At 40.5% G+C, this 22119-nt stretch overlaps 1 protein-coding gene across 1 annotated transcript in view; it reads right to left on the bottom strand.

The window, feature by feature from the left end:
• Window positions 1-22119, bottom strand: part of LOC120730942 (tensin-1-like) — a 188789-nt gene that overhangs the window by 67446 nt on the left and 99224 nt on the right. Inside the window, 1 exon segment of the mRNA XM_040027565.1 lies at window positions 10006-10044. Within this exon segment, the coding sequence (XP_039883499.1) occupies window positions 10006-10044 (39 nt within the window).

Genomic DNA, 22119 nt, shown 5'->3' with positions numbered 1-22119 from the left:
GATGGTTTCTATCAAGCATCGCAACCAAAATGAAAGACAGGCTGTAGGCTCAAAGTAAGTCAGGTGTTTGTATATTACAACAGTCAATTTAGACCTCAGACCTCCCCTTCCTCCTCCTGCTTTACTCACATTGCGGAGCAACGGTAGCTGCTATGGGAAAAGAAGCATTGTTATAAAATCTGCGGCCACTAACTACAGGTTGGAGAAGTGATCTAATTTAGTTTCAAATCTGTGTTGCTTTAAATAGTTAGAGAAAGAAAGGTTTGATGCAGCACAGATGGGCAGAGGCAAATTAAAGGAATCATAATAAAATGCTTTCTAATGTTATATAATTACATATATTCTGTTTCTGAATCATCTGTTCTTTCCATTTAATATCAGATCATCTGTGGTGGAGGCTCACTGCCTCACGGCTCGTAACGGCTTTGTTTCGGTGGTATAAGTAAAAGTTATTATACCTGAAATGAATCTCAGTGCAGAGGAGAACTGAATGGAAACATTAGGCCAGAGTTAAAGCAGAAAGTCTTTCTGTTCTCTGCAATGTTTACAGCACAGACTGTATATAGAAGATGGATGTAGCTACTGTGACATCACCACATGGTTGGCTAGGTGTCACTGTGAAACCTAGAGCTGAGTATTTTGTTGTTTGGAAGCCATATCTGCTAAATTGGATTGCAGGGACACAACAGACCATCATTTAGAAAATGAATATCATCTTCTATGGTAGAAGACTTGAAAATAAAGATTGAAATCATAAACTCATCAGTAAAGTCTTTAATAAGGTTGTAAATCTAGGGAGCCAATTTTCCCACAGATTTCTATACAGCTAGAGTCGCCCCCTGCTGGCTAGCAGAAAGAACACAAGTTTAACTGACACACCAACTTCTCTTTTTATATTGGAACACTAACTACTGAAGTTAGCATCATGTTTTTGTCATCAAACGTTAATGCCATTTAACATTGCAAATCACTTCCAGAACACAATACTCTGCTTATTCACTAACAAATTCTGAGTGAAGGAGTCTTTTAACTTAGTTACTCCCGTTCGTCTGTCCTTGTAAAAAGTGTCACGCGAAAACACACAGATGATAAGAGACCATCGACTCAGCCACGTGTTCGTCTCCTCTGAGCGCGGCACACCGTCACCCAGAGCTCTATCTGCTCCGCCGCTGTGCCATGTGCTCTTTTTCACATGAACACAGTGGCTCCTTTGACCAATTTACCAAATTATAGCCCGCTGCTTTAAGGAGAGCAGAGGTAGCGAGCACGCTGGGAGTTTCCTCCCATAAGCGGCAGGGAAGAACGTAGACAGTGAGCGAGAGCCTGTCGGGCAAATGACCCAGGGCTAAATATACAGCTATGCATCTTTGGAGCTCGAGACGCAGCCCATTTAGCCCGGCCCAGGCGGCTTAGTGTGGACAGAAGAGTGGTTAAGATCACCACTTTGGGTGTGTGAGTGTGGGTGTGAGACACAACGAGAGAGGGACGGCGTTTTGGCCTCTGAAAGGAAACGGACTGTTTCTGTGAGCGCTGGACGGCTTCAGTGTTTACATTCAGTCAGCAGACTGAGCATCGAATAAACTGAAAAACATTAATAATAAATATACATAGAAATAATTACACTAGAATGACACAATGCCTCTGATCTCACAGAGTTAATCCTTGTCACATATATATATATATGAGTCAGGCTCAGGGAGTGCCCCTCATCCTGTCGCCCTTTTCTCTCTGACTGGACAGCTTTTTTTCAGGACTTGCTTTCTTTGGAAATCTTGAAGAACACACACCACATGCATTGGCTGCGCCGTAGCTAGGCACCCGCGCTGCTCCCTGTGTTTACACTGCATTTTGGACTACATCCCACACAGAGCTTAGCGGCCTTAGATGTCCCTGTGTTTCAGCTAAGCTGCTGAATGATACAAAAAACTCATTTTACTTTGATGAGAAGCTATGCAGCAGCATTCCTTGGCAGCGAGATGAAACGTTAAATGCATGATCTGAAACTATCCACATTACACTAAAACGTACCGTCAAAGGACCTAATTTGCAGAGGAGGAAATGCATTCGAAAGCAACCAAAAAAAACCTCATTAGTAAGACTGATGAATGCTATCTAGAACAGATAAAATAAAATACTACACCATGATTGCTTGATGCTTTAGAGTGGCCACTTACGGTCTCAAATTACATTCAATTTGAAAATAAATTCAATTGTTGGAAACCAGGTGTTGGCACCATCAGGATATCACTCTCAGTTTGAAAAGTCAATAAAAACTGAATATATTTAATTGCTCTCCTCCAATGTCATAAAGGCTTCAGCACTATGAGTGACACAGACTGTCTGATATGACACCAAACACCTGTAAAGTGTCTTGTGCAACAGTGCCTTCTAGTGGCGATAAGCACAAACTGTAGATCTGGACACAACGATGGTGGCTCACCTGATGCTGTTGTACAGTTACGAAAAGTTACATGTGTTAAATCTGCATTTATACACATATTTCTAAATAAATGTACATTTACAGTCAGCGTTTCCCCCTACTTCCAGGTGCTAAAGCAAGTTATGATCAAGTTGATGTTTGACAATAACCTAAAAAAGGCAATCGTGCTCCAGTGGTGCATCTCCTGATGTTGGTTTCCTATGTTTTCAGTAAAAATCACCCATTATGCATACAGACATGTAAAATATACACACATCTGCATAGGATAGCAGCACATTAAGGGCCAGTAACTCCCCAATCAGTACTTTATTAATAAGAGGCCTTTTTGCATACAAAAACATAACATCAAAGCAAAAAAACCTGATTCCAAATTTGTATAATGGTGCAAAACAACCTGCAATGAGTCATTTTCTGTTATTTTTTATTTTTTGTTCATAGGAGAATTGCACAGAATCGAAATACAACAAACAACAACAACATGGCACCGCTGAAAGTTAAAAACGGTAATACAGACTTATAGCCAAGCTCTCCTACTTCATCAACAACAGCACACACACACACACAGACACACAGCTGTGCCTCTCTCATGCTCCATGCTCCTTCATCTGCAGCGTTCACATAGCCACGTCCCAGAAATGTAAACACATTGCTGAGGAGGCAGGGCCTGTGTGCATCCAAGGTTGGGGTTAAGGTTGGAGTGTGTATGCTTGTTCTCAGTTCCTCCCCCTTTGGGGTTAGGCCCTAACATGCCAGGGATCCCTGAGGACCCGGGGTAAAACAGAGCGGCCGGTCCTTGCTGTGGGAAAAACCCTTGAGCCGGCCGTGACCCTAAACCACCCCTGACATCGCTCTGTTTCCTCACCCCCCGCCTGTCCCTGCTCCTACTGATACGGACCTGGCCGCTCGCTCCGTTATGTAACCACAAGCCTTTTCTAACATGTGCGAGAGGGGGAGAGTATGCAAAAGCATCCGCCAACTATTTTTACTTCTAACGTGTATGTGCAACGAGAGTCTAATAAGTCATGCTGTCATGGACACAAACAAAGACACACCTATTAAACAAGCTGCTTCTTCTTTTGTGCTCTAGTACGTGCTAGTACGGTAAGAGCGCAAAAATTCCATAAAAACAATGATATGTTTCTTTGGTAAGCATGTCTCATGAGGATTCAAATCTTGTAATACATATGGGTTTTATTTATTTTCCAAAAAAATATGAAGGATTTGGTTTAGACAGCAAATTACAGAAATTATAAAATTAAAATGTGAAAACGATGTTTAATAAGTCTTTCATAGTGATGTGTTATCAACTGAACCTACGACTCTGCTCTGCTTTACTAAGATTTATAGCAACTCTGAGCTCATTGTTTAGCTGTACTGTTTTGGTTCAGTCATCGCTCTCATAGCGTCATTTTCAGCTACAGGAGGCAGCTGTGTTCAGCAGAAAGAAAGCTCTTATAAACCATATTTATATTATGTTATGTTATACAAAAAAAAAAGGAGACTGAGACAGAAGCAAGGTGGTGACGAACAGAGGAAGAATTAACAGCTAAAAGCCAGATGTGTCCCTCTGGAGGTGCTTGAGGTTGCAGCGGATTTCCAGATCATCATGTTGCTCTGTCACTGGTGGATAAACAATATATATTTAATGCAAAGCAGGCTTTTACCTTCTGAGGTACCAGTCATAAAAGCTTAGAGACCAATTGGTGACCTCTGGTTGCTAGGGAAAAATGTGTATTCCCCAAGTGATTGGCAAGTGGGCACAAAGAGGGTGCAAACTGCAACTGTTGGAATCAGTTCCCTAACCAATTAGCAATCGGAATACACATTCTTCTCTAACTGCATGTAGTTGCAAGGGGGTTGCAGACCAGTTTGTGGCCCTGTGTGATTGTGGTGTTTTTCACAGTAATTGTTATGTGAAAAAAATCAAACTTCTTTTATTATTTCAACAGAAATTGCTGCTGTATAAAAGACATGAGGTCCAGGTCAAAGACACGATGTTGGTTAGAAGCATCACTCCCAGATAGGTCTGTTTTTAGGTAAAGTGAGCAAACTTTATAACCAGATTTTATCTGATTTAGTTTTTACATCCCGTTGATCACTGAAATTTAAGTTAATTTATACATTCTTCAAAGTAGCTGCCCAAATAAGTGTCCACAATATGCTTACCTAGAATGTTTCTTTGATAATTGAATAATAGATAATAGAATGATAATAGAATGTTATCACGCTAATACAGCTTATTCTGATATTTAGGCATTTTGTTACAACTCCACTTACTGAAAAGATTAAAACATCACTAGGAAAAAAGTTGTGTTCTCACCAAATTATTTATTACTCAACATGTGAGGGAACAAGATGTAGGCGTGGCTAAAAACAGCTTGTTAGCTTGTTAAGTTAGCTTGTTTAAGACTATGGTCAGGGAAAAAGGAAACCGATGCTGACTGCTTGTAAAGAGAAGCTAACTGTGGCAGTCTTACTGTGTTAACACAAATCACCCAACCAGACTCCCTACTAAGTATAGCATTGTTTGTGTAAAACTATTGAGGGATAACTGTCAGGATTTTTCAAGTAAAGATGGTCTATTTTGGTTTTAGCCATCAAACATGCTGATTATTAATAGCAACAAAACTAAAGCAGTCATAAAAAACCATAGATTTTCTGAGGGATATATTGGCATCTTATACCTTGTAGTTACTGAGTGACCACAATCTAAACTGACAGTCTTCATACTGTGTTTTCTAACACTGGCAAAAATAAATAACTGCTTAGCGTGCAAAAAAAAGTCCATTCTGGTAATCAGGTCAGAGTGAATAGAACTGGAAATACTTGGACTGCAGCTACTAAGTTTGTGGGATGACTTCATAAAACTGCAATTTATAAGCCACTGTTCAATTGTAATTCACCATTGTAAACCAAAAGGCTCAGTTATTTTCAGTGTATCAGTTACAAGTAAATTGGTATATACTTTTGGTGCATTATACATTTTGCTTTGCAATTTGATGCAAAGCAACCAAACTTGTATGAGCTTTAAAATGTTATATGTTCACAAAAAAGAACTGAATCTCTAGGACATGCACACTGCATTTGGACTGGAATTCTATGGAACTGGATAGAAAAAGCATGAAAGTTGCTTTCTCCTAGTTGTTTAACAACCATCTCCTTAGGGAAGTCACTCTGAGCAGTATGTAACTAATTCTTTTTACCGTCTAAACCAAAGTGCCGGAAGAGCAAAAACTTGACCATGATGTCCTATCTTTCACACAGCATCTTTATGTAATATCCACTTCAAACACCAATGCATTATGCTTTAGTTGGCTCTCAGTCCAATGTTAAACATGCCTATTTTATGTTTTAGTTCCTACTTTCCCAGGGCTCTGCGAACATTCTGTAATTTGTAACCGGATCCCTGGTTGCTGCTTGTATACACAGCGTAACACAGGGCACATCGGGGAAATATGTGTGGTTCTAAACACAGCACTAATTGGACCACATCTACACCATCTTTGCCCTGCAGTTACTCATTACTCAGCGATGTCCTGGCCCTGTTCCCTGACTACACAAGACCTATATTAAAAAAAATGGTGGATGACGTAGGTGTTAGTGGTTTATGGTTCTCTGAGTGTGTGCATATCTTTACTTGCGAGAACAAATGTGCAGCCTATCTCACCGGTGAGAACACCTAACATCTCCACGACAGCCCACGTACCCTCATCTAAGGGCTGTGCAAAATAAAACTGATTCCTGGCAACATGAGCTCAACATGAGGGAATATCTGAGGAATGCTCCCAGCATGCTCCACGGCACACTGTGCACCCCTCACCCAAGAGGGGGCTAGTTGGAGGCAGTTGCTGACATCTTCAACAGTTGAAGATATCTGAAACGCACATCATCACTTACAGTAAATGTTGGCGTCACCTTCCAGCCGTGGGCTGAATCATTTCAAATTCACTCCAGAGGTAGTCACCAGTATATTGCTACAACATACTAAAATCACTAAGCACCAATTTCACAGTATCATTGACTTAATGCTGGTGCTGTTAAGTTTTATTCATAAGTACAAAATTATTACTCTAACCGTTCATCTGGCTTTATCATCCACAGTTTGATTGAGACCAGAATAAAAATAAGTACATTTAAAAGCTGCATCTATCCAGCTTAGTTCACACAGTGCCCTGCACACTGTTGGACTAGCTTTGTGCTGTGCCCTTAAACCAGTTGCTATGGAGACAGATTTACCTTAAGCAATGAGAAAAGTCGATTCTCTTAACACTTAAATAATGGTGATAAGTCTGTACTCTTTTTTTAATGATATTTGATTAAATCAAAAGCACCACCAGTATCAAGAACAAACTTTTACTCCCAGCTGTTGTGATAGGGGGATCAGTTATGCTCATTTACCGTACAGCTCCCTACTTTTATTCTTGGTATCTCCTAAAATAGGTCTGCATCATTTAAAGTTCAAAATAATCATTTTTCATCTTTTACTGGGCCTTTATAGGGCCCTCGGATTCGCAGAATTGCCTTAAACCTGCAGTCTATTAAATGACCACCAGGGGGGCAATAGCTGTAGTTGCAAAATGACTTTGTTCCTGTAGAATATGGTGAAAATAGCCCTCTGACCCTTTGTAGACATTATCCTGATAATTTTTTTAAGGCTCAGTCACTACTTTGGGGTCACATTCAACAAACGATTACGTTCATTTTGCGAATTATTGCCATTATTAGAGTCTGAAAGGAGAATTATACAGGATGTGATGGTTGTTAGCCAATGAACATGCGGTTTGACTGTCAGCTGACCCCTTCACTCCTTAATACCAATTTCAAAACACCAACCTGATTACGAGAAATCAGTCAGCTTAAGACTTTATGCGAGAAGTTCACAAACCAGTACATGACATCAGGGTAGCTACATCGCACATCTTTTATACTGTTTAAAACCAACCGGCTTTAGGTCCTCACACTTAAAGGCCACCCTGACATTCAGCGAAGTTTCTTCTGACTGGCCATTCCCCCTCAAAAAAGGTTTGAACAGCAGGACAATAGGGCCTCTGCATACCTAGTAAGGGCATTATGGATAGGCACTCTTGTTGACAGCCAGGATCCAAGAATAGAAAAAAAAAAAAAGACTTTTGAAATTGAGTTTTTATACATAATAAACTCCACTTCAAATGGTCTGAAAAAAAAGGCTTCGAACATCTGCAATTTCAACTCCACCTGCTGAGGAAGATCAAAGATTTCAAAAGCTCCCGCAGAACCTATTAAACACCTCATTGCAGTCATGATGATGTGGTTTAATGAAAAGCCAAAAACAAGATGCATTTGCTGTGAACCAATTTTGTTGCTTCCAAATTTTACTTTTTTTTAACTTTTGTTTGGACCAGTAAGGAATAAAAATGAAAAGAAAAAAAAATCCAAATTCAAATAAAATAGTAAACTCATTAAGCACTGCTTATTTTCATCTGTAGCCGAGTAGCAGCTGCATGAGATTCATTACATAAGGAGCGCGATCATCTGGTAATAAAGTTGAATTTCTTCCAGTTGTAGCTCGTCAATCTTACTGGAATGTCTGGATTAAAAAAACAAAACAAAAACCTTTCTATTTTTTTTTCAGCATTTTTCTCCAACTGAGTTAATATATGGTCAATCAGAGTGTACCTGATGCAGGGCAGTAAATCACGTCGCCTTTGGCTGTGAGCAAAGGAATTCACCAAACAAGGGCTGAGGAGAGCTGACTGAGAGCACACCTCAGGCCTCGCAGGCATGCACACTCTCACGTCCACACACACACACCATCCAGTTTCCTGTCACACACCAGAGAGGTGACGCACAAACACAATAACTTACTCATTTCTGTAATACATACTGCACTTTAAAAACCAAACACAGCAAAGCTTACCAACAAAAGTTAACACCACAAGTCTTTGGAAAACTTCAGGTGCATAAAAGCAGGTGTCCACCATTGTGTTTATTTTTCATGCTTCCTATTTCCTCTTCAGTATCTGCAGTTGTATTTTTAGAAAATTAAAAAAAAAAAGTGCCATTGTTTGTGTTGAAATCCATTGTTTCCCTCAGCTTTAACACTTCTGTGTTTCTTCCTCTCTCCTCAGCAGTACAGTAAAGACACGTCAACCAGTGTTTTACACCTCAGCCCGTCCGTGTTTATGGAGGCAATCAGCACCTTTAATGCAGGCATAAAAGCCTCGAGGGAGACGCCTTTTGGCAAGCTCAAGAGATAGACTGTCGAGATTTGCCCTGCAGTTACTGTTTGCCTCTGCTTTCTTCAGCAATACACAACCAATTAAGATATTATAATATTTTTTTAATCTGTATTTCAATATTACTAACAAAGTGTCCTCCACACTGCTTGAAAAATGTGGGTATGAAAAACATCATGAATGATTATGAATACAGTGTCTGTTACACAACTGTACAAATGCATTAAAAAAAAAAAGGTATATTTTTAAAATTTTTCAATATTATTTATATGTGTATTTTTGACATGACACACATATGTCTAGTGGATAAATTGTTTTTTCTTCCTTACCGTTGACTATTAAAATACTACTATACTACTAATAAACTACTTAAAACTCTGGATAAACACCTAAATTGGTGAAACTTGAACCTAGTCCATGTGACGGCTGCAGGAGTGCGTCAGATGAAAAAGGTGGAGGGAAAACTGATAGAGGCCAACTGATAGCGGTGAAGTCTATTTTTGTGGTAAAATCTTGCCCTCTGCATCCCAAAGGTGTTTCAGAAAGCAATGAACTCAAACACATGCCTTTAACAATGCCCAGAGAGCTTAGCCTCATGCCTCTGCACATCTCAAACAGATGTCTTCATGGAGAAGGCATCTAGTGCCAAGGCAACTGCAAGGATAATAACATGTTCTTTCTTAATTACTGCTGCTTTTAAAAACAAAATAAGACAATTTCAAGAAATATTTTCTGTGTGAGCACAGAAAAGTGCAGGGGATATTTGCTTTGGTTTGTCAAGCGCCCAAAACCATTTAAACACACAACATTCGATGAAGCGAGCAAGCGAATCATATCCAAGTCTAACACAGCCTCGTATGTCAATACCATATAAGGCAACCGAGCAAGCGAATATTTTATGGCTCTTGCAGAATCTTTTCATACCCAGAATACGTCCCACTTTGCTCAGTGTTATTTCAAAGACCAAAAGTCGTCATCATGATATAGCAGATTCAATAGCACAGCTTTTTATTTACCTTTCTTATCCAGAAGATTTTTTTAAACTTTTATTCCAAAAGCTATAACCTTTATAACCTTATCAGAACAGAAAATAAGCTGCCAAACAACGGTTAAGTCGAGCAATGTCAGGTTTATTTATATAGCCCCAAATCACAAGTTTGTCTCTGGGGGCCTCCAGATAATGGACCATTATCTGCTATAGTGACTGCAGTGTTAGTGTAGCTGATAGAGCATGTTACTTTCCAACCTTATTTGCAACAATTCTGCACCAAGACGGACACTGTAACAAGTACAGCATGGAAGCAATTACCAACACAAAAAAGAAAAAAGAAAAGAAAGACTGTTGCTTACCAACTCATAGTTTGTTGCTGGAACACAAGATGAGGACACCTGAAAACAGAAAGACAAGCAGTGAGTTATGTGGATGCTAATTTGGAGTTAGAGAAACACTGTAAACAACAAGCACACTGGCAGCTATATTTAGATTACAATTTATGGCTTCATATTTTCGACATGAACCCCAGATGCTTTAAGTTAGCACCCATGTGTTTCTCCATCTCCACTGTAGAATATACAACAAGCAAAGGACAAGCTTCTACAGAATTAGAGCTACCAGAAAGAGAAAAGGAAGAATCCCCTTCGGAAACAAACTAATGTAAAATAATATCTAAAAGTCGCCTCTGCTTTACTGTTTTAACTCCGTTCAGCTCACTGTTTTGGCTTTATGGCAACTTTTGTGCATGATGTTGAATTGAAAAAAGTATTTTTGTGACCCCCAAATGGCCAAAAAACAATGGATGCATCTTTAAATAAGGCTGATAATTCAAGAACTGTATGGACAGTGTTTAGCAGGTGCTGATTCGGAGCTACTGAGTTTAAAGACAAGGTAACGACAGACTGTTGTTGTACATGTTCACGTCCGACCCCTCGTACCGTGAGACCTTATTAAATTAAACAGAAGAACAAAGCGGTGGGACCGCTCCAACAGAACTCGTGATCTGTCAAGTGCTCGGACTAATCCGATTACCATCCAACAGTTTCCATAATCATTCTGTGAGCTCAGCGTGAGGGCATGAGGCTGATAAACAGGAAGAGTATAATGATAATGGCTTCTAGCAGAAGATTCGAATGATGTGCGCCTAGAAAAAGATGCCCGCTTGATGAGCATGAATGCAAACAGGATGTCAACGTGGTGGTTGTTTCCTTCCTGTGCATGCCAGTCTTCTCATCCTTGGTTAGTGTTTCGTATCATTCTTCTGACATTTCTCATTTGGATTTTCACCAGTTAGTACCTTCATCTCATACATAACCGACTGACCGGTGATAGCACGGGGCAGCTTTATGATTCTAGAGGGCCTTTGTCATTGCTCTTTTCCTATATTCGAATTTCATTGCTATGCTCCGTCCGTTTTAGCTTTGAACGATTAGGCCTCGAGGTTATCACTGCTGTTAACCTCTAAGAGCACCTTTCATCTTTGCTACCGCTCCACCTCTCTCCTTATCCGAGACTAAACGAGTCATTGCTTGAAGACTGGATTTCTGCGATGTCGGGGTCTGCTTTGTGTTACTGTAGCACATTCTTCCTCTGCCCGCAATAATAAAATAAAAAACAGCCTTTGAAAAAGTGCGGTCTCATTAGGCCTTTCATGCAGCTTAGCGCAGTGTTGTTGGGAGGATATTGGCCAAAGAATTGCTCGCGTCATGTATCGCAGACTTCGCTTCACTGTTTTTGACCCTTCAAACTATGTGTAAATGTTGGCAGGTTCAGTGCCAGAGTTTGTGCGATTGATGAAGTCTCACTATGATTTAGTGGTTATGAAAATCCCAGCTGGAGCTCAACCACCGCTGGATTTTCTTGCTTATTGTTGGGCTGTATACTCATATGGATATGGATACAAAATAATCAAATATTTATTAGATCGGGTGACCGGATTCATTGGTCAATTTCCAGTCCCAGCCTTAACAATTTGAATTAAAAAGACCCAAATTAGCTAGCACTATGTACTTGTATAAACAACCCACTGTACTTTTGAAACAAAGTATGTTTTACTATCTGCCAGTTCTCAAAACCAAACTTAAAAGGGTCACTGGATAACTGCCACTGGGATGTTGGACGGCTGATTAGATTCACAAGGGTGAGGATGTGTGAGTCACCTTGGGTCATTACAGTCTCTTTTATAGCTGTTACCCCATCTGGAATACAGGAATGCTAACTCTAAACAGGAAATGACCTTAATCAGATTACATGATTTTAGTCCCTTTAGCAATGGAAGCAGCTGATATGCAAAAAGACAGTGCCTAAATTTAAGACAGGCTCCAACACAGTGGCTGTTACTATTTCAATGGAACCCTTCCATGAATGCTTGTTAGTTGTGAAATGCAATATCTCGACCGTGATACAGTCTGTTCCAATTAGGTAAAACATGAGGTAAGAGCAACACTTTTTTCACTGATTTCATGCTGTCTGTCACAGTCACCACCGTCCTAATATATTACCCGCTAGAATGGATTATGTCTGTTTTAACCTCCTAAGACCCGAACTCTTCCACGGCATGCATTTTTAATTTCTCTCTGATATTTGGGCTGATTGGGACCTGATGAACGTAAAACTATAGAACTACCAGATTTTTTTTTTTTACCTAATTTTTGTTTCTAAGAAAAACGAGAGCCACATATGAGGATATTCGTTTAAAATTTCGATAGAACAGTAGCGGTATAATGTCCTCGTAAGTGGATATCAGGCCCTTGTAGAGCAAAATTGAGAATTTTGGTCTAAATAACCCAAAATGTGTTGTCCACATATGTGGAACGCCATGTCCTAGGAGGTTAGAGAATTTTGTCTTACATGGTGAAGTGTGCCTGGAGATGACAGGATACAGTATTTACGTCTGCCTTAAATCAACCTCAGTTACAAGTTATTCTAGCCCTCCCATCCTTATCACTCGCGCTCAACAGCACACCGTTCTTCTCTCCCTGTTCCTTCGGGGGCCCAGGCTCCTTGGGCCTGGTCAGTGTTCTCACCTGACGCTGCCCCTGCCCCTGCCCCATGCTGTTGACAGCTCATCCACCTGCAGTCAGTCATCACCCAGAGTGTTCACATGCATGGAATTTCAAGTGATCAAGTTTTTGCAATATCTAGTCTGCATACTTGAACAAGAGCATGCTTTTATCTTGACTGTAAACCATGTTTAGGCCCTTTCATTATCTGTTATAAGCTCAGAAAGATAGCTAAAGTAATACCAAACAGAACAGTGTGTTTAAAACATCCATGCTTCATTTCATCCTACCATTTCTTTAAAGTTAATTTGCAATAAAAGCCTATATGCTACGCTCGACGGCCCATAGCTGCGCACACAGGTGTTTTCACTTATATTGTCTAATCTTCTCAGGGCTGTGTGGGCATGTGCAGACAGTGATTGATTGACATCTTTCTTACTCTGCTGTTACTTCTCGTGTGCCTGTGGGGGTAAACTTGTCTATTAGTGCATGGAGTTTCAGTGACCTCATGTTATTCCCACCAGAGCTCTGCTCAACTTCTACTAAAGTAATAAGAAAATGCAATAGACAGAGAGGCAGTTCTGCGAAAAACTAAAACTAAAAAATTAAAAAAAGCTAAAAAACTAAACTAAACTTGCTTCCTCCACAAGAGTTAAAGGAGCAAGTAGCAGCCAGTTGCTCCTATTCAAACCCACCTGAGTAACTGATCATCAGCAAGCGTTAGCAACTCTATGAAGGCAGAAGTTTTGGCAGTTTGCTGATCCAGGGCATGCAGGCATACAATGCCACAATAATCCCAGGAGTGGACATTCAAACAAATTCACCCCAAGGTCAGCTCGAGCATTTGTGCCAGGTAAGAAACCGTAACAAGCCAAGAGCTCAGTTAGCATTTTAAATACTAAAATTTATGGACTGATGCATGGCTTAGGTTTGCAAAGTTGCATGTAAAGAACATATTAGGACAAACACATCATACCAAATGTCAGCACAATGAAGGAAGGGTGATGATTTTGGCTTATTTTGAAGCCAGAATACCTGGGCGCTTTGTAGTTATTGAGTTGATACTCCTGTGTATACCAAAGTACTCTTAAGTATTCTAGAGTCAAATGTGAAGCCTTCTGTCTGACAGCTAAAGCTTAGCTCAAACTGGGTCATGCAGCAGGATAAGCACACTAGCAAATTAAGAATATAAGAAAGTAAGTAAAACACAAGGGGGAAAAAAGATATTAACAGAGAGGAGAACATTAGTGCTGATATGTGACTTAAAGGTTGTACTGTTCTGTCAGGAAGGAGCAGAAATAGCCATGAACGGTCTTGTTTGGTGAGCCCCAAAACAATGAACACTACTTTGACTGGGCTACATTTCATTCGAAGAATCAGCCATCAGATAAACAGTTATTAGATCTGATGCACTGTACAGAATAAGTGGAAATGTAATCGTTAAATGCGTCATTTCGAAGACAGCGGCCAAAATGGCAGAACAGAACATAAAGAGCAAGTTCATGAAGGCGCCAAAACATTTATTTAGTTATTGCAACTCAGTTGTCATGACCAATAAAATTCATTCATTTTATTTGCAATTAAATTATGTTTGATGCAATATCAATGACAAATTAGCGAATGGCGCCACTGTAATGTAACCGCTGATTAGAAGTTCAGATTGAGACTGTAGGTAGTCTGCCCACATTAGAATAGCTCACATTCTCTCTCGTGCTAAGTAGCTGCTTCACTGGGACTTGGTGCCATTGTACTGTTGCAGTCAGAGTCAGGGTCCACCAGAAACCACAGCAAATATTTATCTAAAAAGCAGGTGAGCACTTAGCAATGGGATAGCCACAGGTCAAACAGCAGGAAACCACTGAATGAAACAAATATTTCCAACACGAGAAGTCTGCATGGGCAAAACTAAAAGTGCATTAATTTACTTTTCAATAGAAGCGTGAGCATTAAAACGTTTCAGGATAGTCGTCAGTCGAGTCCGCCATGTTGGTCCAGAATTAAATATCTAAAGAACTTTGGTACCTAGACATTAAACTCTTATTTTGGTCCTCTCCTCAATTTTCCTGTCGAAACACTGCATGCGTTTTGAATTACAGATACATATATTTATGTAAATGCTGCAATGATCATCGCCATCTATGGAAATACTGCTCTAATATCAAATCTATGTGGCTTTCATATTGCATGGGGGAACCATGGCTCCTAATGCATACATGCCAATGCAGGCAGGGAACTGCACACAATCAAATTAATCACAAGTTACTGATGTTTCAACATACTTTAAAGCAGGTTTGTTACTTTAAAAATCTCAAAACTGTATTTATGATACAGAATATTCTTTAGTTAAAAACTAAGGAAGCATGATTTTCACACCTAAATTCTTATCTTCTATTAAAAGCAGCAATGACAGTTCTAGACAAACAGTTTCAAGACAAACGTTTGCTATACCCTCTGCACCTTCAGCTGTCTTTTGATACAACATATATCCTCTTTATTGCATGAGGATGTAACCATCAGTAACATTGTGTCTGTCCATTACCAGCTATTTCATTTTGTACAAATGGACAAGTTTGTGTGCTTTTCCATCTGACCACATGCATTTTTAGAGAAAAACAAGTTGGGACCCGCACTCAAAAAAAAATATATATATAAACATAGAATATTTCAGCATCTATTGGAAGAAAAGCCAGAAGTAGCCACAGCTGCTGTGTCAACCTCAGCTGTACATTGTAGATTTCATGCTTTAAGAAGTCAGATTTCTGTAAGTGTATCTAAACACCCCCATGGAAAATGAAAGGATATTTTACACTACTGCAAGATAAGCTCAGATTACAGCACTAGCCTCAGTACTATAGACCCACACATAAGGTATATTGTTGACCAGAATCAAACGTGCAAACAGCCCATAGAACGAAATGCAATGGGTCCAGTGTAACCATGGCTTCTGAATAATGTCTGAATTTAGATGAAAACCTACACAAAGCCTTTGTCCGGGCTCTGCGGTGCGTGGGGAGGAAGCCTGGTGAGAGTGTGTGTTGATGCTATCGGCAGTATTCAAATGAGTGTAATATAATAAAGGATAATTGTGTTGTTGCATTCCATACATGCTTCTGTTAACTGCATTAAACAAGGGCCCATTTCCTGCAGACAAAAGTCCATGTCAGATATCCCTGGCTCGTATGACGGCGTTCACATGCAGTAAGCTTCCTGCTAGCCGCTGACACACTCCAGAAACTGACACGATATGTAACCGATGTCATTCTCCCAGATCTGAATATGTTAATAACCCCACCAACGACCCCACCAACGAACCCACCGGCGCGGCACGGAGAAAAAAATGAATCGATTCATTATTTGGGTAAACAAATTCCGCTATGCCTATTTCTACAAATCTCAACCTTCACGGAAGAAAATCAAACACAGAGATGGACGTTCCAGCTTTACTTCAAGCAGCAAACCGATTTCCATGCAGGTTAGCTCGCTCTCCACCGTGGAAAAGAGCGTGGGAGGGCGTGCGCTAGAAAACTTTCTCCAGCTCTCTGCACTGGCATATAAACACACGGCTTCCCTGTGTGCTTTTATGTTTATCCAGATCTTTGCATCTGGCACGTCCCGGCCGAAATATTCACTGTGCAAATTCAATTTGCGAGGCGTAACGAGTAACAGAAGGCTTTTCTGCGTCCGTGCTGGTCGAGTGTGCCAGAGTGCGGCTTCGTATGGACTTATTGGGATATTATCAAAGCACAAAGGAATGATGGGAGAGCTTTGGTCCAAGCAACTATGCCCTCTTCACTTTGCTTTTTTCTCCTTCTTGATCCATATTCATTATTTTATTAGAATTCTGATGCATCTATGCGGGCTGAATAGGAATTCCTTAAACCTCATTCTTTGCCCGATGTATTTTTCTTTTTTCCTAATGTACACTTCTGCTGCTTTACATCCACATATTTTTCTTTCTTGTCTGTCTCAGTCTGTGTGAAAGTTATGGCCTCTTTGTTTCCCTCAAGGGAAAGTTGTGGAAAATCTCAGATTTATTAGCAGATTGGACTGCAGGACGTGTACACGACTGAGCCGCTGTCTCCAAACACTGGTCCTCATCTCGGCGCTGCTGATTTATGTGTCACAGAATGAGAAGCACTTCAGGAATGAAGAGGCATGTACGCACGGTTGTGTCTGTTTTTCTTTTGTCAGCATATTTAAGTACACGTCTGGGATTATTATACTGTACTATACAGTATTTGGGTGTATACAGTATAGTATCTTATAGCAAAAACAATTAGGACATCAATTAATTATTCACCACATTGGGGACTTTTGCACAAAAAAATCCATCTTTTCTAGAAAGGCTTTTTATCATCTGTCTTTGTATTACTATAAAAGCGTCTGGACTTCTTTAAGTTGCTTGAAGACGTTTCACCTCTCATCCGAGACGCTTCGTCAGTTCTAGGGTCAAATGGTGAAGAGTCCCAGATTTAAGCTCTGTGGGAGTGTTCTCCCAAGAGGGACAATGGACCTCCTAATGAACCTCTACCTAATCACTGAAGAACTGAAGAAACATCTCAGATGAGAGGTGAAACGTCTTCAAGCAACTTAAAGAAGTCCAGACGCTTCTTTCCAAGCTTCTTAGACTACAGTGGTTCCCAAACTTTTTTTGCTAGGCCCCCCTTTGTTTTACAAGAAAAATGTAACCCTAACCCTAACCCACGTCCTCCAACCACACACGCCCATATTTTGCTCCATTGCGGCTTATTTCACACCTCAGACATTTAGTAAACAATTAGGCAAATACAAGTAATCTGCAATAAATTACAGTTAGTAAGAAAATAAACTACTAACTCTGCGTCCACACCTACACGGGTATTTTTGAAAACGCAGCTGTTTCGTCCACACGTAAACTGCGTTTCAAATCACTGAACACGGAGATTTTTTTAAAACTCCTTTTTTACGTTTACGTGTTGACGAGGAATACAGAGTTCTTCACGCAACGTCAAAAGGTATGTGCCTTTTTTCACGTCACGCTGTGCGCCACGTTATTGTTTACATGAGATGAATTGCAAAATGGCAGATAGTCAGATTAACAGTATTTTGTCTCTATCTTCAGGTTTTACATGCTTACACATACACATGCAGTTATTGTCCCTCTATTTAGAAAGCTAGAGGCGTCACGGTGTGATTATTTTACATGTAGTTGTTTTTTTCCTGTGTAATAATATTCAACATTGCTATCAAGGAAGTTGGTTTGGAAACATATTCAGCTATGGTTCATCTCCTGCTTTGCATTTGTGGAGGCGCCCCGTGCTAGCAGTGTCCAAGCGTTGTTTTTTTTTCCCTTCTCATACTGCGCTCCCCCTAGGGGGCGGGCCCCACACTTTGGGAAGATCTGGACTACGATGACCTGGATGACTGAGAACCTTCACAGACAGTCTAAAGCCCTGTTTGCATGGGGCTAGTACAGGGGTGGGCAATCTCAGTCCATGAGGGCCGGTGTCCCTGCAGGTTTTTTGATGTGTCCTCGAACCAACACAGCAGATTTAAATGGCTAAATTAGCTCCTCAACATGTCCTGAAGTTCTCCAGAGGCCTGGTAACGAACTAATCATGTGATTCAGGTGTGTTGACCCAAGGTGAGATCTAAAACCTGCAGGACACCGGCCCTCGTGGACTGAGATTGCCCATCCCTGGGCTAGAATTACTCTGGATCACTCATGATTTGCAATAATTGCAGAGGTGTGAATCAACCATGTCCATAATTTCCAATATAAAAACATTCCACCACAAATTACCCACCTCATTTTACAATTAAGAGGTTATGCAACCATTTTAAAATTACACGTGCAATTGCCGCCTCAGGAATTTCAGCCTTGTATTTCTTTCTTTTTGCAAACCTTTTTGTGTACTGGCAATTAGAAATAGAAGTTTGGACTGCATTGTTAGTGGTAATTCTGAGAGGCTCGTGTCCAACCCTAACCCTTCAGAAATAGTGAGACGCAAAACATGTCTGACAGCATTCGGTAAAAAACATGTTGCTGGCTTGAGTTAGTTTGTGTCAGTCTATTAAGATTAACTGTTGGTCTCTAGGTGTCAACCACACATCTCATCTCAGTTCTGATCCTGTATGTGTGCACTATAAAAGAAAGCCACAGCTAAGTCCATCACACTACCTAGCAAAGATTAGCTAACGCTAACTTTATTCACTGCCACAGTGATGATAAAGAGATACAGATAGATGTCAAAAGATTTTTGAAACAAAAAACCATCATAATGAGCACACAGTTTGTTTCTTTGCCTGTGTAGGAGCAAATTGAACCCCGGAGGGATCAGACAGCCTTTGCATGTCCCTGCCATGCTTCTTCTCCACGGCTGCAGCTCAAAGTGGCCTTCAGCCGACCGGAGCGCCTGCTCATTCTCACCCCTGTCTTTGTTGGACGGGGCTGACAGCGTGGTGAGGGGAGAAGCTGCGGCTTGTTTCTTTTGTTCTAAAGTTACAGCGGGGGTCACGTTCCCTTCCCAGGGTCTTTCAGCTAAGAGCTGGTATTTACCAGCACGCTGATTTACACATTTAGCATGGCTCTCACTTTCTGGCACCAGGCCAAGCGGCTGAGGACGAGAAGAGGGGGTTAAGAAGAAGGCAGCCATGAAGAATCAGGGTTCAGAGGGTGGTTTATGTCCTCTGGTGAGTTGGCAAGCTTGCCATCTTCTGTGCCATTTTTCCTTTGACATTTTGGGCATTGTGCTTGTGTTTGCTCCCTCACCCACAGTCAGATGCAAAGATCAATACCAATTTCACTGCTGTGCTTACAGTATGGATAAACCTTTGCAAGGAATTTTGCCAAGCTTTGCTGAAAGACAGCAAGCAGAGGGAAACTTCAGCTTCTGTCAGAAGTCTTTCAGCATCTCCCCATTTTATATCTCAGTGACACATGTTCACATGAAGACATTTTTCCACATGTCGTCATTGGACATCTGCTCACTTGCAGGAGATGTTACTGTAGGAACGGCCCTTAAAACACGCAAACAAATGGAACAAGCCAGAACAGAAAGAAATAATGGGTCAAAGTCATAAAAGCAGAAATGAATGCTTAATACAGAATAACAATTTTTGTCTCATAAACATTTGGTAATAAAACCTTTAATTTCTTTGATTCATGTCTCAGTCTTTATGATGACATATGTTTGCATCCTGGAATATGATTTGATTACAAAAGACTTTCATTCAGAGTCGAGGTGAACACAGAGCAGGAATGTTAAAACACTTTTAATGTGTCAAACTCTGCACATGCATTTTTCTGCAACAGTAAATATCAAATACGCTCAAAGAAGCAGTTCACAAACATTTTAAGCATAGCTGGACTTTTGAAACTAAGGCATTCCCATCCCAGAGTGTCACATACTGCCATTTTGTGGCATCTTCTGGCGTCGGTGGTTTGACACACCTAGCATATTGGACGCCACAGAACGAGGACGTGTAGATGGAGGTGGTGTAAGTCACGAGTCAAGGACATGGGGTTAGTGTTGTGTTTGGAAGCTCATATTTTCTCATATTCTTCTGATTCTTTTCACTGGCTGCTTTGTTAATAGCAAATTAGTTTATCAGAACGAGTGACAAACTTACAAAATCAGCAAGAACGAGCAGCTAGACTCAAAGTCTCAGTCAGTTATCAAGTGCTGCTCTAGTGCTTGTCCACATCATCCCTTGGCATCTGCGTGTTCCTAAACATGAAACTAAATGACTGGTTGAGCTTCACGCATGACTGCGCCACTGAAGAAATGTTGAAGCCAGCTCAGCTTTGACTTGTGCAAAAATCAGTGGTGTGAACAGAGAACCATAAGGCACTTGGTGCTTTACGTTTAAATGCTGTGGGTGAGCATTTAAACGTAAAGCTAAGTGTCCAAATGCAACAACTAAAGAGTATGACAAGCATTTCTCCGTTAAACTCAGTGAATCATGCCAAAGGAGACCTTTCTAGTATCCATGAGATCTTTTGACACCCTGGGAATGAGACCCTCCATATTTTTATTACTAGTTTAGAGTAGCAGTAGCTCTGCATGATTCACAGTTTAAAATAATCTTTATTTATCTTACACTGAGCTTTGGTGGAGCCACTCAAATCATCCTTTGCTCCCTTTAAGATAACTTTCTCCTGATTGGCTGCCCCCCACCTGATGTTGAGCTTTAAACAGCAAGTGGGCGGAGCTTCTATGTTCACAGCCAGAGCAATGTTCCTACAGTAAGATGACCTTATTAGGTATACCCACTCTCAATGACATCACACAGAGCTAGGAATAGACAAAATGGTTCAAAACAGGGTGTTAGAGCAGTGTGAAGCCTGAGCTTTGGACTCGCAGGGTCACATTTGGCCATGTTTAATTTAAGCATCCACCATTGTAATAGTATATACAAAAAGAGAAGAGAAGGAGAAGCATAATAGCTCCATTTTAAATTTCCATTTCTACAATTATGCCCCATTTACTGATTACGAACACATGATGTGATTAAAATCAACAGAACATTTTTTTTATTCATATGTGCGTATTTTGGAGGGGAACTGTTATCTCAACATTAGATTGCATTTGCATGAGAAGCGTCGAGATCTTGGAAAGCAACAGGTTGATGTCAGGGGAGAAAACTGGACAAGCTGAGACGAGCCTGTGCAGTCAAACTGTGCACAGCTGTTATGTTATAACCTCAATGAAAAAGAAAAGGAAAGAAAAACCCCACAAAGGGAAGGATATCGTTCATTTAACTGCAGCACTAAGTCACCTGCACGCCTACACATTTAGCTGTTTTCTAACGACAGATGGATGGGTGGGTTTGGGTTTCACATTTAATCCCACCAAAGCATCTCCCTCCTTTATCTGCTTCTCCTTCAAGTCCCGTTTTTTTTTTTTTTTTTTTTAACAAAACTGATGTTCATCATGCACTCATCAGCAGTTAAACATCAGCTGTTAAACATAGGATTACTTAAGAATTTCTATTTGCTCCATTTTGCTTTGCGCACAATCACTCATTTCTGACATTCGATCAGTATGAAACAAAAAAAATCTGCAGAGAAAACACAGATCCATTCACAGATCTGCATAACTTGACTCAGCTGAGCATTAATCACTGCCGCACTGTGTTTCCAGCACAAATATTAATATCCTAAATAGAGCTATTAATAATACGCATAAGAAAGCAAACTCACCACTGCCATTAACAGGTCATGAACAAGTTGGGCAAAACTATCCTGGCCATTAAAATCTGATGTCTAGCAGTTACACTCCTATATACTTCCTGGCAAGCTTTAAAAACACTCCACAAAGCTGAGAAACTATATTTTATGTTTTATAAAAAAGATTAAAGGCATATTTGTACTCAGGCCCAGACAAGCCTTTCTCCCATCTTTTAGCTCTCCAGCCTTCAAGTGAGTCCAAGCAGCTTGGTGAAAAATCAGGAACCTGGCACTGATGTTTCCTGCCTTTCTGGTCA

This window comes from Simochromis diagramma, unplaced genomic scaffold, assembly GCF_900408965.1.
Source record: "Simochromis diagramma unplaced genomic scaffold, fSimDia1.1 OVJJ01000343.1, whole genome shotgun sequence".
Classification (NCBI taxonomy): domain Eukaryota; kingdom Metazoa; phylum Chordata; class Actinopteri; order Cichliformes; family Cichlidae; genus Simochromis; species Simochromis diagramma.
The sequence above is the reverse complement of the archived record's forward strand: the minus strand, read 5'-3'. Positions and strand labels throughout refer to the sequence as shown.